General features: G+C 40.0%; 1 protein-coding gene across 1 annotated transcript in view; it reads left to right on the plus strand.

Annotated features, from left to right (window-relative positions):
• Positions 1-15,708, plus strand: part of OCA2 (OCA2 melanosomal transmembrane protein) — a 184,434-nt gene that overhangs the window by 72,425 nt on the left and 96,301 nt on the right. Inside the window, exon 14 of the mRNA XM_068425544.1 lies at positions 7,612-7,744. Coding sequence (XP_068281645.1) covers positions 7,612-7,744 — 133 coding nt within the window. The remainder of the gene's footprint in view (positions 1-7,611; positions 7,745-15,708) is intronic.

The following is a 15,708-nucleotide window of genomic DNA, read 5'->3' on the forward strand; positions in this document are numbered from 1 at the left end:
TGATGACTTTGGAGACTCTGAAATATTCCTGGCTGAGGATTTGATAGCTAAATTTTACCTTTTAAATATGAAAACTGTACAAGTATTTAAAACTTCTTTTCTAAAAGAGAATAATTAGCACCTGCCATGCAGGTCATTTTCCTAAATTCTCAGAAACTCATCATCTCTGTAGAAACTTTAGAAATGGCTATAAACATGGGAAGCAATTAAGCAATCACATTAAAAGGAAACAATTTTATATTTCTCTTGAATGAGATATTGATAATTTTAGGAGGACTCAGATGTATAAATACCCTAGCAAATGTGACATTATAGCAAATTCTGTATTTGAAACAAGCAGAAAAACTTCCCATTTTCACTCTGGATTGTTTTCAGATCTTTTATTGCATCACAGAAATAAGGACATAATAAAATAGATCAGATTCAACACAGGACCCTCGGACTTGTGCTGCTTTTTCCCTGTATTCTCAACTGTTATATATATATATATATATATATATAAATAAAAGAGGGTCAAAGACTTATCCTTGGCTCTGAGGCTGAGTTGCATGGACTGGCTTATGTCCTCACTGCTTAGGGCTCAACCCCTGTAAAAGAGATTTGCCTGGGAGTGCGCTGGGAGGAGTAACTGGATAAAGCCAAGAGTGAGGGCAGGGAGGGAGCTGGACCATCTGGCCTCTTATAGTCTGTGCTGTTAAACTAATAGCTCGATTCCTAATTTTTTCCACCTGCTCTAGCATGCTCTCTTTTATCCAGAAGAAGAAACATAGACATTGTTACCTTGTTTCTGAAACTACTTCTAGCAAAGGCTTCTGTGAGGAAGGATTATAGGATCAACCACAAATCTACCTCTAAAATGCATGGGATGTCTGCTATATATGCACCAAGTAAAATGTATTCTTTTTTTTTAAAAAAAATGTTTCAGAGGTAAAAGTTCTTGAATGCAATAATGGCATTTTGGAAACAGGACTTCATGCAGTATTTTTTATAGTCGCTATTATGATGTTTTCTACAGAAAATATCTGGGTTTTTTTCCTCTTTTTAGCATTATGGTCATGTTTTTGCCATTCTAGGAGATTTTTCTCCTTGATATTGTCGTTGAAATTCCCCTTTTCATTCTCTTGCACTTATTTTTCAGTATTATTTTTGCACAGTAAGTACAGGAGTACTTGGACAACTTCCCTTGTAGGAGGCTGAATAAGATATTGCACTATGTAGATGATTGGTTTTTCTATTTTATCAGATGTCATCAGGACAAGGATTTTACTAATCTTCCTGAAATTTTACTGTCGTACACCAACCTCTAAAAGCAGCCTTATAAGATACTATGTAAGTTTACATTTTCTTAGGAAACCTTGGATTTTAAATCAATACAAAATGAAGTGCAGCCTTGTTACTTTGGGTGCTGTTATTGGGTTATAGTGTTAGAAATGTTTTACTCTTTGTTTACTGTCATGCCTGAGAGATTTTTCTCCCTAGGTTCTAAGGAAAACTCAAGTCATATTAATATTTTATTTAAAGTATGTTTGAATAAATAAGCTTTTTGTTACAGTTTACTCATTAAAATGTAGGGATAAGTCTGTTTATTTGTCTTGAGATATATGAGGATGCCAAAAGGATATTTTCTTTGTAGCAGTAGTTAATTTACAATACTGACATTTTCCCTATCATCATGCCTGGAATCAGTGGAACAATTGCATAATAGGAGAGAAAGATTTGTTGTACTCTTGCTTGTTAGTTGGAGTTGAAAGAAGTCTCACAAAATAACATTTATGTTGTGATATTAGGCAAGGAAAATAAGAGTTTTCAGTAAAAGCAAATGGAAAACTCATTCAGTGAATATAAAACTATTTTTATCTTTTATTACCTTCAGAGTGCTGCTACTGAGTGGCCATTGTTAGCAAAATTATATTTTTATCTTGAAGAGATATGTGCTTTGGACTTTGGGAACTCCATCTTTACACGCACAATAGGGCATAAACTGGTTTGAAATGGTCATTGCTTTCAGAAATGTTGAACGTTAAGTCCTCTATATTTGTGAACTTCACAAGTATCTACAGTCACACCTTTGAAATCAGGAGTTGCTTGTGCACTAAGCTTAAACTGTGATTAGAAGATCTTTAGAGAATGGATGGTGAAGAGGTCTCCAGAGCAAAATGATGGTGTGAACATAGTGTGCACTAGTGTATCTGGTTTTAATCTGCCTAAAAGAGGTAATGATAAGAGCAAAGGCAGTTTCAGCATGTGCTACCCACTGGATTATATCCTCTTATTTACTGTCTTTGTTAGTACGTGATAAGGCTTGTGCTGTTAATCTGATGTTTTCTGAAGATTTTGGGTTTTCAGCATCCCGCTCGGAGTTATTCCTGCCATTTAACAGGAACTCTCTGGAAAATGGACAGCCATCAGGTTATCCTGTTCTGCCTTTTGGAGACTTTCAGCCTTCATGCTGAAATTTAACATGATGTGATATTAGCTGTCTATATTTAATGAAAAATTATGGTACCAAAAATTGATGAATAAAGTAGGTAATTCTGAGAAACGGAAGAGAGAAAATCCAATATATGAATCTATACAAGTATTTCAAGCACTGGCAGATTGTGAAATGGATTCCCATAGTTTACTAGGCATTTTTGTTGAGCTTGCTGGATACAAGGTTGTTAAAACTTTTAATCAATTTGTAAAACTTCTGCCCTTTCTGTCAAAGTTTCATTGATTCCTTTTCTCAAGAAAAAATGTGAAATCCTAGGTAAGGTATACGAAATAAAATTTATGGGTTTATTGCTGATTTCAGATTTTTTCCCATCTCTGCATGTAGTAAGCATTAAAAAGCATAGTGCAAGAGAAAATGGTAGGTTTGTCAGTGTCTCAGACAAGCACTATTTTCATGTAACTGTGTTGGACCATCAGTGATTCTGGCTCAGTGAAGTCATGAGCAGTTCCTCCTGAGACAACCTAGATCGCAGTCACTCAGCCGGAAGGAATGTTTAAACCAGTGTACAAATAATAAGTTACTCTTGCTCTTCCTCATTTTATTAATTTAAATATATTAAATAAAGGGCATTCTGTCTAGAAGCACAGTATTTGTTGCTCCTTGAATTGCTGCACCTAGCTAAAATTTTTGCTTTCTCTTTGCTCTAAATTGGCAGATTTCCTCTGGAAAGGCCTGAATTACTAGAAGTTAATTTCACACTTCCAAAAGCAGATAAAAAAACCCAAACAGAATGACAGAAAATTAGTATTTTAGCAAAACAGTATGATACTTCCTCCTAATATGAAATTTATATATTTGACTTTGCATTTAAAACTATAAACCAAGGAAAGATACCCACTCTGTTTCAGCTCTGAATCTGTAGGCAGTGGAATCTTTAGGCTGTTGTCTTGTTAAAACAAAATCTTTACGTTTTCTGTCGACTGAGGAATGGGAGAAATTTAACACAATTAGCATAGCCTCAAGCAAGGGACATTTGAAGCATGCATTGTATTTATCTGATGGCTTGAAATCTCCTGGAAGAAAAGTGTATCTTGCCTGTTGTGCATGTCAATTCTATTTCAGTCTATTGTGCATGAAAAAGAAAATCTTTATGAAAATGACATTTAGTTGTATGCAGCAGACATGTGGAACACTTTAATGTGTTTTTACAATGCTGAATCCTGGCACCAGCAGTGCAGAGGACTCAGGAGGTATAAAATGTGTTATCCACAGCCACATAGGGTATGAGTGTAGGTTCTGCGGAGATGTTGCATGCCGTTTCTAGGATGTGGGAAAGGGAGTGGGAGCAACTGGTGAAGTAACTGTGCTACCATCTTGGTATCTTCTGCTGAATTGTTAGTATCTGTGGTACAATGTAAACCCTTTAGTCTCTTAAAGGTATCCAGAGGCTGCCAGTTGACTACAAGCTATCTGACAATGTCTGGTGTGAAATCTCCCTTCTCCTTCCCTGGAAGCATATTCTGTGTGCTGCAGAGAGGCTGGGTCTAAGCACCCAGCCCAAAGCATCAGGGTGGGCAGTGGTCTGTTTTTCACCGTGAGCCTTTCTGATACTAGCCATAAAAAGGAGTGCATTTGGTAGTCCTCAGCCTCCTCATGGCTACAGGGTACAAGTTGTACAAGGCCAGAGATCATCAGGATTTATTTTGCTCACTGGCTCTTGTGGATCAATGCAAGGAGGAAACAGGGAGGAAAGCCAGAAGAGAGGAATGGGAACAGAACAGAATCCAGCCTTGCACTATCACAGGCAATACTGTCATGCAAGCTCTTACCTAAAATACACACGGTCCACATTAGACAATAACTTGTTTCGATGAACTGGAAAGTTGTTCTGCAGTCGCAGCAGAGCAGCATGTTTTCTTTTTCTCCCGGGGATCTCAGGTATAAGAAAGATCAATGGGGTGATATTATGAAGTTCAACAAAATCCTGAATCTCAGCCCAGTTACTCTCTTTAAAAAGTTTGAGTAAGCTCCTGGATAGGATGCCAAAATATCTAGTAGACAATATTTTTCTCTTGTGATGGTGTCTCCAAATCACTTTTAAGGCTCATCTATGTCAGCTCTTATGTTATGAAGCTGTGTTAATCTTGGATTTTTTTATAAGAGTATTGTGATCTCCATCTCATTTAAATTCCTTTCAACTATCAGTCAGACCTGGCACCTCTTTCTTAACCTCAGCATTTTAGTTTGCCTTCTAGGTTGATGTTATTTTTCTTTTCATAAAGAAATTAGTTTTATGGGTTTCAAGCGACACATTTCTTGTGCTGTGTTTTTTGTTTGAGAAGCTTCTCATTGTTGCATTTCAGTAATAAAGCACAATTTTTTTGCTCTGAAATCAGTGTGATATTCAAAACATAGAAGCAAGTGACTTTGTAAATCTTTGCATTTGTTTGCAATAAGCCACTTCCTTAAATTCAAGTTCCATTAACATATGATGGAGACATCACATATTTGAAATTGAGAGTTTCCAAGGATTCTTTGGGTTCCTATTTCTCTTTTTCATTTCCTACATTAGAAATTCACTTTATGCCTGAGTATCTCTGCAGAGAATTTCTGCTGGCATACTCTGCCTGGTAGCTGGCATCCTTCTTCTTGATGTGGGCACATGGCTGCCAGCAGAAGAAAAGCTTCATGTCCACTGCTCTTTTTAAGACTAGATTGAATGCAAAAGTAATTTTCCTGGTTCTGGTAATTCTTGGTTGAGTATATTCTGACCAATTCTAATAACTCTATTGCTCCTCAACTAGCTGTTTCCCAGTAATTTCATGTTTTAGAGGAAAAATTTTTTTCCAGTCAGATTTAGGTATTGCTATTTTGGCTGGTGTAGCTTCAGTGTTCTTACAGCTTGATTTCTTTCAGCTTCCTACCTCTCCTTAGATCCTTCTAGAGACCATACAAAACTGAAAACTTATTTCCATACTTTCTGAATTGTTCAATGGCACATTGTCAATAGTTGAGAAATTTCTGAACCAAGGCCAGTTCATCTTGCTTTTAAGGATTCTGATTTTTCTGGCCAAAATTTTCTGATCTTTCTTTTTGGCTATAATCTTAGAGGCAACCCATACATAAATTAGATTTATTGCCAATTTTAATTAAGGAAATACACTTGGGAGATATGGGCTTTATATACTTTGGGGGCAGGTCTTACAAACATTGAGCTTTTGCACAATTTCAAATTTTTTTTTTCTCATTGCTATTTGTAGATTTCCTAGAGCTATGAATGTTGAGTTCATTCTTCATAGAAATGTCTCCTGTAGCTCTGAATCTTGATTTGATGCCCAGAGGCCAATCTTTCTGAGCATTTATAAAAATTGACTTGTAAAGTCTGTCCTGCAGAGATGTCAGATATTTTACTGGCTGACCTATTATGTAAGCAAACTGAATGAAAGTCTATTATTTTCCTTTGTGGTATCATGTTTTTCTGACTGATTCTTAAAATAATCTTATTCCATTTCCTGAAGAGTCTTCTTTCTACTTTCATAAAAGAAATGGTGTGTAGCTGAATTATAATGAAAAGCCAGTGAATAAACAAGTATACTGTATCACCTTTTAGCAGCTGGAGAGTAGAAGAGGCAAGGAATCTACTATTAAATAGAAACTAAGGATGATTTTCTTTAGCCCATGAAGATGAAACCTGTATTTTTAATAGGATCAAATTCTAATCCTAGGTCTGTGTATTTATGTTTTGAGATATATTTAACTGTCTGCAAACCATGGATTTTTTGCAAAAGAACACTAATCTTTATCTGGCTACAAAAGTTCTTTATGACTTTAATCAGTTTCTTGTGTCGTGTGTCTTTTTATTACGCCCTGTGGTGCAATAGAGGAATATTTTTTTTCCTTTTTTTGAACCAGAGGCATTTCAGCTGGGACACTTCCACATAAATTCTTTTAGTAGAAGACAATATAGAAGAACACACATTTAAGGTAGTAAGTCCCCAATAGTCTTAACACGTAGGAGGTAATATCAGCTGATGCTGCGTGGGAAGCTGTTTTTAATCTCTATCAGCATCACAGAAGGATCTATAGGTAGCACACAGGTATTTGGTAAAAGGCAAGTCACTATAACGACATAAAGGTGTGGCACAGGGAGATCCCATGACTTTCTAAAGTTGCTGGGAAACCACTGGATGCTCTGAAAATCCAGTTTGGACAACCTGAGCTAGCCCCCAGGACTTGGACCATGATGTCTTCCAAGTGTCACAGAGCTGCTCTGCTGGGATCACCAGTTCAGACCACCTCTGCTCTATGAATATAAGACATAGAGCATCTTGCTCCCAGAGCAGTTGGATGTGATCCCCCTTGGAGCTTCATGGACAACTTCTTTTGGACAGGCTAGTCATGACTGGTTCAGAAAATCCCAGCTCAAAGGCTAACCATGATTCACTATGGTGTGTGTAATATGGAATCATGGAATAATTCAATTGAAAGGGGCCCTGGAGGTCGTCTCGTCCAACATTCTACTCAAAGCATGGCTCACTTCAAAGTTTTAGGGTGGGTTGTCATTATTCGTTCTTATTGTTTAAAAGAGTAGCTTTTTAGTGTATTCTGCCTACCCTTTTTAAGAAGCTCTTCATTAAAGGGTTTCATTAAGCAAAATGTAAAGAGATGTGTCCATTTATCAAGCAGGCAGAAAATTAGACAGAATATTGACATACAATATTTTGATTGTAGAAGAATATTTGTGAATTTAGATTAAATCCTGGTTCAGATAGTATTGTAAAAAATCATGAGGTCATCAGTCTAAAACAAAAGCCAGTCACTAAAATTAAATTATTTCTGTGATTCAGTGTGATTTAAATTGAATTTACAGTGATTTAAGTAATGAGAATGAAAGTCAATGATTCAGTTTGGTTTTTCTTTTTTCTATCTATCTGTGTCAGGAACGCTAAATGTATTTCAGAATAACTCATAATGCCATTTTTAGTTCTCTGAATTAAATTGTAATGTGTCTTGTCTCCTTGAAACAGAAGAAATACAGCATATAATATACTTGGAGCTTTCTTTATTGCTTTATATTTATTACTGATTGCTAATGTACATATAGTTGAATACTTTCCCCTGTAGGTAATATAGGAAAATAACTGACTTTTAATTTAGGTTTTCATTTTTGTTTCCAGGGGTTGGATTTCGCAGCCTTCACAGGGCATATGTTTGTTGGCATCTGTCTTGTTGTTCTGGTCTCCTTTCCTTTTCTCAGACTTCTTTACTGGAACAAAAAACTTTACAATAAAGAGCCAAGTGAAATTGTTGGTAAGTGTGAGTGTGAAAACGTTTTTATTATCAATACATTGAATATGTCTTAAATAGAAACTGAATAGTGCCTACTACAATGTTGTCCTCAGAAGGAAGTGCCCACTCTCCTTCAGTCTCTGAATACTATTTTTTTAACTAATAATTTAGATTTTATTTTTAGTTGTGATATTTTCTGACTCTTAGAAATGGGTGTTTTTCTGGTGCTCTAAGGTTGAGGTGTTGACATGAATTATTAAATATCTTTCAAAATTTATAGGGATATTTTGCATCATTCATAGCCATAGGCTTGAATACTAGGGTGTTCTGTATCGCAACAAATAACATCTGCTCAACGTGCTGAGTTCACAACCTAGAAATATCCCTGATTCCCCTTATGACAAGTATAGCGCACTGATGCATTCTCTCACTGCTGGTTTTCTTCCACTGGATTTTTTCAGCAATCTTTTCCTGGTCTGTGGTTAGTGAAGGACATTTCATCAAGACTTAGAAGAACTTTCCAAATTCTTTCTAGCTTGCCTCTGTGGTTATTCCAACCCTAAATTTCCCTGGTGTATAATTTCCATAATTCAGTAGGACTGAATCTATGTCTTTTTTAGGTTTCTCACCTCAATAGTCTCTAGAAGTCTTAGTAAAGCTGTTTCAAAGGCTGTTAAGTTTGTTGGTCCCTTTTTGTCTTCATGATTTTATGCTTTTCTATTCAGTCATTTTGAAGTTCTCATCATTGTTCTCAGGCTTCTGTTTGAGTGGTGAAACGATAATAACCCCCAAATGTTCACAATTACTTGTAAGAAGTAGTTAACTAAGTATAATTTCTTAGCAAGCTTTGTAGAAAGATAGCTGAGTATAACTGTGTCTTCCCTGGGATTGATATTTTTTTCACTTTTTGCTGCAGAATACTTAAGATCCAGGCTTCCACTGATCATGCAACAGATGTTTTAATGTTCTGTACATCATCTCTGAACCTGTGTGCATGGGCTCTGTTTAGCATGGGGAGGACAACTTTTGATATGGTTGATATAACTTGGCTCCATTTGTAATCTGTGGAGAAAGCTAAGCCGTTCTAAAGACTAATGTAGCTGTCTTCAATAGAACAGATATATTGCAGCCCCCCAAAGTTTTACTTGTCTCTTTTGAGTATGAGGGTAGTCCAAGCTGACTAACTCAGTGGTAGAGACCTTCACGACAGGTAATTAATTTAGGCAAAATGAGTACCACGTGTAGTGACTTGCTTTTTTCCAGGGAAAATTAGCTTTAGGAGTAGGATTCTATTAAAAAGACAGAAGTGACAGTCCTCAGTGGGTTGTATCATGTTTCTTGAATCCCATCTGATAGAAAGGTCAGAGAAGAGACTACACTGCTTAGGAAGTTAGCTCTTGTGCAATCATTTGGTTTTGAGGGACTTCAGTGCCCATTCAGCACAAGGCATGCTCAGCCTACCTGTTCACAGATCTAAGGGCCAAAGTCTTTCCCTGTATTAAAACCCAAAGTGTTTTTGAGGTGTTTTAGAGGTGATACTACCTAACTGTTTTCTAAGAGAATTAAGGAGAATTTTCCTTCTATATATCTGCTTGGTATGAGATATGCATTTTCATTACTGTGCCATTGTACAACAGCTGAAGTGTTCTGCACTCTTGGAGATTTGGTCCTGAGAGCAAGAGAAATAATGCAATGAGCTCAGTCCCTAAAATGCCTAGATATTTCCCTGTGACACTACAAAGTAAGATTTTTCAGAAAGCCATCAAGAATCTTCATTTCCTACCTTCTCATACCAGGGAAGGTGCTGCAAGAAGTCTTCCTTACCTGGTAAATAAATCCAGTGACTATATTCTAGGTCAAAGAGAGAAAAGACTTTATTTATGGATAGACAGAAAAGATAGGAAACTTCTGGCTCACCTCAGTTTACACTACGCCAGTTTCCACTCAAATAGCTAGAATTTTATCTTGGGTGCCAGGAATGTGTTTAGAGAAAGTAAGTAAGTCACTGAAAATTGGCAGCAGTAACATGCAGAAAGGGATGCTGTCCTTACCTAGCCATAGATGTGCCTTAAATTTGTCAATTTGAAATAATTAATGTTGAGTTTTGTCTTGTGAGAAGGCATCATTACCTAAAATAAATAACCATAAAAAACTTAATAATAAGCATTGTGAACTGTGTATCATGGGTGAGTGATCTTCCTACTTGTCTGGTCAATGATACTACTTTGAAGAGAGGTGAAAAGGTATGAGGTAAACAATTTCCACTCCTAAATTGTCCCCAGTAGACTACTGAAATGCATAATCTGAACAGGTGAGGAGTTGGCTCATGTTCCTATTGCTCCTTCTCTTCTTCGTACTGGTGGATGAAAAGCTGGACATGAGCCGGCAATGTGCACTCACAGCCCAGAAAGCCAACTGTATCCTGGGCTGCATCAATAAAAGCATGGCCAGCAGGTCGAGGGAGGTGATTCTGCCCCTCTACTCCACTCTGGTGAGACCCCACCTGGAGTACTGCGTCCAGCTCTGGAGTCCTCAGTACAAGAAAGACAAGGACTTTCCTGAGCAGGTCCAGAGGAGGGCCACAAAGATGATGAGAGGGCTGGAGCACCTCTCCTATGAGACCAGGCTGAGACAGTTGGGGCTGTTCAGCCTGGAGAAGAGAAGGCTCTGGGAAGACCTTATTACAGCCTTTCAGTACTTAAATGGGGCTTATAAGAAAGATGGGGAAACTTTTTAGCAGGGCCTATAGCAATAGGAAAAGGGGTAATTGTTTTAAACTAAAAGAGGGTAGATTTAGACTAGATACAAGGAAAAAATTTATTGTGAGGGTGGCGAAACACTGGGACAGGTTGCCCAGAGAGGTTGTATATGCCTCATCCCTGGAAACATTCAAGGTCAGTCTGGATGAGGCTCTGAGCAATGTGATCTTCTTGAAGATGTCCCTGCTCGTTGAAGGGGGGTGGACTAGATGACCTTTAAAGATCCCTTCCAACCCAAACTATTCTATGATTCTACAATTCTATGATTCTGTATCAAAATGCTAACTATAGAGTAATTTCCTACCTGCTCTACACAGGGCTCAAGAATGAGAATCCTTTGTGGAAGAGATCATATCTGGGAAAGGAATTATCTTTTTACTGAGGAGGAAAGAAAGACATTGAGGTGCTGGAGAGAGTCCAAAGAAGAGCAACAAAGCTGGTGAAGTGTCTGGAGAACAAGTCTTATGAGGAGCAGCTGAGGGAACTGGGGTTGTTTAGCCTGGAGAAAAGGAGGCCCAGGGGAGACCTTATGGCTGTCTACAAGTACCTGAAAGGAGGTTGTAGCGAAGAGGGTGTTAGTCTCTTCTCCCAAGTAACAAGCAACAGAATGAGAGGAAAAGGCCTCAAGTTGCGCCAGGGGAGGTTTAGTTTGGATATCAGGAAACATTTCTTCACGGAAAGGGCTATCAAGCATTTGAACAGGCTGCCCAGGGAAGTGGTTGAGTCACTATCCCTGGAGGTATTTAGAAGACAAGTAGATGTAGTGCTTAGTGATATTGTTTAGGGATATTGTTTAGTGGTTGACTTGGTAGTGTTAGGTTAATGGTTGGACTCGATGATCTTAAAGGTCCTCTCCAACCAAGACGATTCTGTGAAAGGAACCCTTGCAACCTCTCAGATAAAATTCTTTGTAATTATGCATCACTATAAAAAAATATTACTTTTCTTTTTTGCCTCTAAGCATATTGTTAAATCTTTGGTATTCAGCATTTTTTTTGTAACTTCCCAACTTCCTTATTTAAAAAGAATTAATTAGCTTTTATTCATTTCTTATTTTCTAATAAAAGTCATACCTTCATGAACATTTCCATGAATAACTAGATTTATTATATACCTAAATTATCTTTAAAAGTGCCAGCTTCCAAGGTGTCTTGAGATAAGTAATATCTAAACAGTCAGAAAATACATTCTGCCAACTGTAAGCAGTTTTGATCTTGACATAATAGCATTATTCTGTGAATATACCTTTTAGAAAATTGAATTGTTTTCTTTTCTTTCATCTATAAACTTTTAAAGTATATGTTTTGGATTTTTAATAGATCAAGTATACATAACAATTTTTTGATTAATTTGAATAGTGCAATTTATTCACTGATATAATATTTTTGCCAGTGAAACACAGTACACTTTTAAAAGGCTAGCATATCTCCCTCAATTCATTCCTCAGTATTCTTTGTTCCTTGCAGCTCATATCTTCAGATGTAGCAGTCTCCTAATCAGTATACCATGTGTTCTTCCTCATAATCAGCTGCTCCTCCATTGCTGTGAAGCTGATCAGTAGCTGTTCAACCAGAGCAAATGCTAAAGCATTACTCTTTTTGTTGAAGTTTTCTGTAAAAGGGGAAGAGAAAGCGACACACACAGCTCCATTAGGAGGTAGCTGTCATGGTTTGGATTTGCAGAACATGCTCCAAGGTGCTTTCAGGGTTCCTTCCATCTCAGGTTGCAATGATTCTGTGATAACTTCAATACCAGCCTTCCCTCAGCCTGCCACCAATCAGCAATTAAACAAGACGTGAGACTTAATTGGTATATTATCCTTCCCAGAATTTTTTCACTGTATGCCACGTGCTTTAAGATTTTTTTCTGTTGCTTTGGGCTACACATATTATTGAGAATGGATGAGCACTAATTTTAAGAACAGACAATGCTGTTATTCTGATGATGCACTGGCAGATTAATTCTAATGCTGTGTGTTACCAGTGTCTTTAAATTGTTGGCTTGCAGACTGCGTTGTAGCACCTGTACAGCAGAAAAAAAATCCCTGCATGTTCCTTGCCCAGAAGCCACTATCTACCTGCAGTAGGTTGAAGTGGGGCATATTAGAAAGGAAAAAAAGAATCTGAATAACTCAGCCATGAGTGAGAAAATCAAATTCTTTTTAAGAACAAAGGGATATTTTGAAGACTTTTTTTTGAGTGTGACTTTCAGCTGACAATCACAGAATCACAGAATCACAGAATGTTAGGGATTGGAAGGGACCTCGAAAGATCATCTAGTCCAATCCCCCTGCCAGAGCAGGATTACCTAGACCATATCACACAGGAATGCGTCCAGACGGGTTTTGAATGTCTCCAGAGAAGGAGACTCCACAACCTCTCTGGGCAGCCTGTTCCAGTGTTCGGTCACCCTCACCGTAAAGAAGTTTTTCCTCATGTTTAAGTGGAACCTCCTGTGTTCCAGCTTGCACCCATTGCCCCTTGTCCTGTCAAGGGATGTCACTGAGAAGAGCCTGGCTCCATCCTCATGACACTTGCCCTTTCCATATTTATAAACATTAATGAGGTCACCCCTCAGTCTCCTCTTCTCTAAGCTAAAGAGACCCAGCTCCCTCAGCCTCTCCTCATAAGGGAGATGTTCCACTCCCTTAATCATCTTCGTGGCTCTGCGCTGGACTCTCTCTAGCAGTTCCCTGTCCTTCTTGAACTGAGGGGCCCACAACTGGACACAATATTCCAGATGCGGCCTCACCAGGGCAGAGTAGAGGGGGAGGAGAACCTCTCTCGACCTGCTAACCACACCCCTTCTAATCCACCCCAGGATGCCATTGGCCTTCTTGGCCACAAGGGCACACTGCTGGCTCACGGTCATCCTGTTGTCCACTAGGACCCCCAGGTCCCTTTCCCCTACGCTGGTCTCCAACAGGTCTGCCCCCAACTTGTACTGGTACATGGGGTTGTTCTTGCCCAGATGCAGGACTCTACACTTGCCCTTGTTATATTTCATTAAGTTTCTCCCCGCCCAACTCTCCAGCCTGTCCAGGTCTCTCTGAATGGCTGTGCAGCCTTCCGTTGTGTCAGCCACTCCTCCCAGTTTTGTGTCATCAGCGAACTTGCTGACAGTGCACTCTATTCCCTCATCCAAGTCATTAATGAATATATTGAATAGTACTGGTCCCAGTACCGACCCTTGCGGGACTCCGCTAGACACAGGCCTCCAGCTGGACTCTGTCCCATTGACCACCACTCTCTGGCTTCTTTCCTTCAGCCAGTTCACAATCCACCTCACTACCCGATCATCCAGACCACACTTCCTCAGTTTAGCTGCGAGGATGCTGTGGGAGACCGTGTCAAACGCTTTACTGAAATCGAGATAGACCACATCCACAGCTTTACCATCATCTATCCACCGGGTTATGCCCTCATAAAAGGCTATCAAGTTGGTTAAGCATGACTTCCCCTTGGTGAAGCCATGCTGATTGCCCCTAATGATCCCCCTATCCTTGATGTGCCTAGAGACAGCACCAAGGACAAGTTGTTCCATCACCTTTCTGGGGATGGAGGTGAGGCTGACCGGTCTATAGTTACCCGGGTCCTCCTTCTTGCCCTTTTTGAAGACTGGAGTGACATTTGTTTTCCTCCAGTCCTCAGGCACCTCTCCCGTTGCCCATGACTTAGTAAAGATGATGGAGAGTGGCCTAGCAATGACTTCCGCCAGCTCCCTCAGCACCCGCGGGTGCATCCCATCAGGGCCCATGGATTTATGGACGTCCAGATTGCTTAATTGGTCCCTGACCCAGCCCTCATCTACCAAGACAGATTCTTCCTCTATCCTGACTTCTTCTGGGGCCTCAGGGGTCCAGGGCTCCTCAGGACAGCCTCCAGCAGTATAGACAGAGGCAAAGAAGGCATTCAGTAACTCCGTCTTCTTTTTATCCTCTGTCTCCAGGGCACCCACCTCATTCATCAGTGGGCCTACATTGCCTCTAGTGTTGGCTTTACCTGCAATGTATTTGAAGAAGCCCTTTCTGTTGTCCTTGACCTCTCTTGCAAGGTTTAATTCCAAGGAGTCCTTAGCTTTCCTAGTTGCCTCCCTACATCCTCTGACAACAGACTTATATTCCTCCCAAGTGGCCAGCCCCTCCTTCCACGATCTGTACACCCTCTTCTTCCACTTGAATTTGCCCAGCAGTTCCCTGTTTAACCATGCAGGTCTCCTGGTACCCTTCCTTGACTTCCTACCTGCTGGGATGCTCTGATCTTGAGCTCGGAAGAAGCAGTCCTTGAATGCTAACCAACTATCTTGAGCCCCCTTACCTTCTAGTACCCTGTCCCATAGGATTTCCCCTAGCAATTGCTTGAAAAGGCCAAAGTTGGCCCTCCTGAAGTCCAGGGTTGTGATTCTGCTAGCTATTCTGTTCCTGCCACATGAGATCCTGAACTCTACCATCTCATGGTCACTACAACCAAGGCTGCCCTCAACATTCACCTCTTCAACCAGACCCTCCTTGTTAAGGGATCCAGCAGCGCTCCTCTCCTAGTTGGCTCATCCACCATTTGCATCAGACAGTTATCATCAATGCACTGGAGGAACCTCCTGGACTGAGGATGGCTGGCTGAGTAGGCCTCCCAGCAAATATCAGGGTAGTTGAAATCCCCCATGACAACCAGGCCCTGTAATTGAGAGACTGCTCTCAGCTGCCTGTAGAAGGCCTCATCACCCTCCTCATCCTGATCTGGTGGCCTGTAATAGACACCCACAACAGTATCACCCCTGCCAACCTGCCCCTTAATTCGCACCCACAAACTCTCAACTTGCTCCTGATCTGCCGCTGGACAGAACTCAATACATTCTAGCTGCTCACTCACATAAAGAGCAACTCCACCACCTCTCCTTAGCGGCCTGTCTTTCCTGAACAAGACATAGCCATCCATGACCACGTTCCAGTCATGCGAGGCGTCCCACCAAGTCTCTGTAATTGCCGCTAGATCATAGCCCCCCGACCGAACACGGATTTCTAACTCCTCTTGTTTATTCCCCATGCTGCGTGCATTGGTGTACAGGCATTTCAGGGAGCGAGCTGAGCACACTGATTTCACCCCAGGGGGATGGGAGGCCTCCTGGTCTACCTCAACACTAGAACGTTGCCCCAGTGGTGCAAGCCCAGCTACTACCCCATCCCCCTTCGAATTTAGTTTAAAGCTCTCCGACAAACTTGTGCCTTGT

This window comes from Nyctibius grandis, chromosome 2 (genome assembly GCF_013368605.1).
Source record: "Nyctibius grandis isolate bNycGra1 chromosome 2, bNycGra1.pri, whole genome shotgun sequence".
Taxonomy (NCBI): domain Eukaryota; kingdom Metazoa; phylum Chordata; class Aves; order Nyctibiiformes; family Nyctibiidae; genus Nyctibius; species Nyctibius grandis.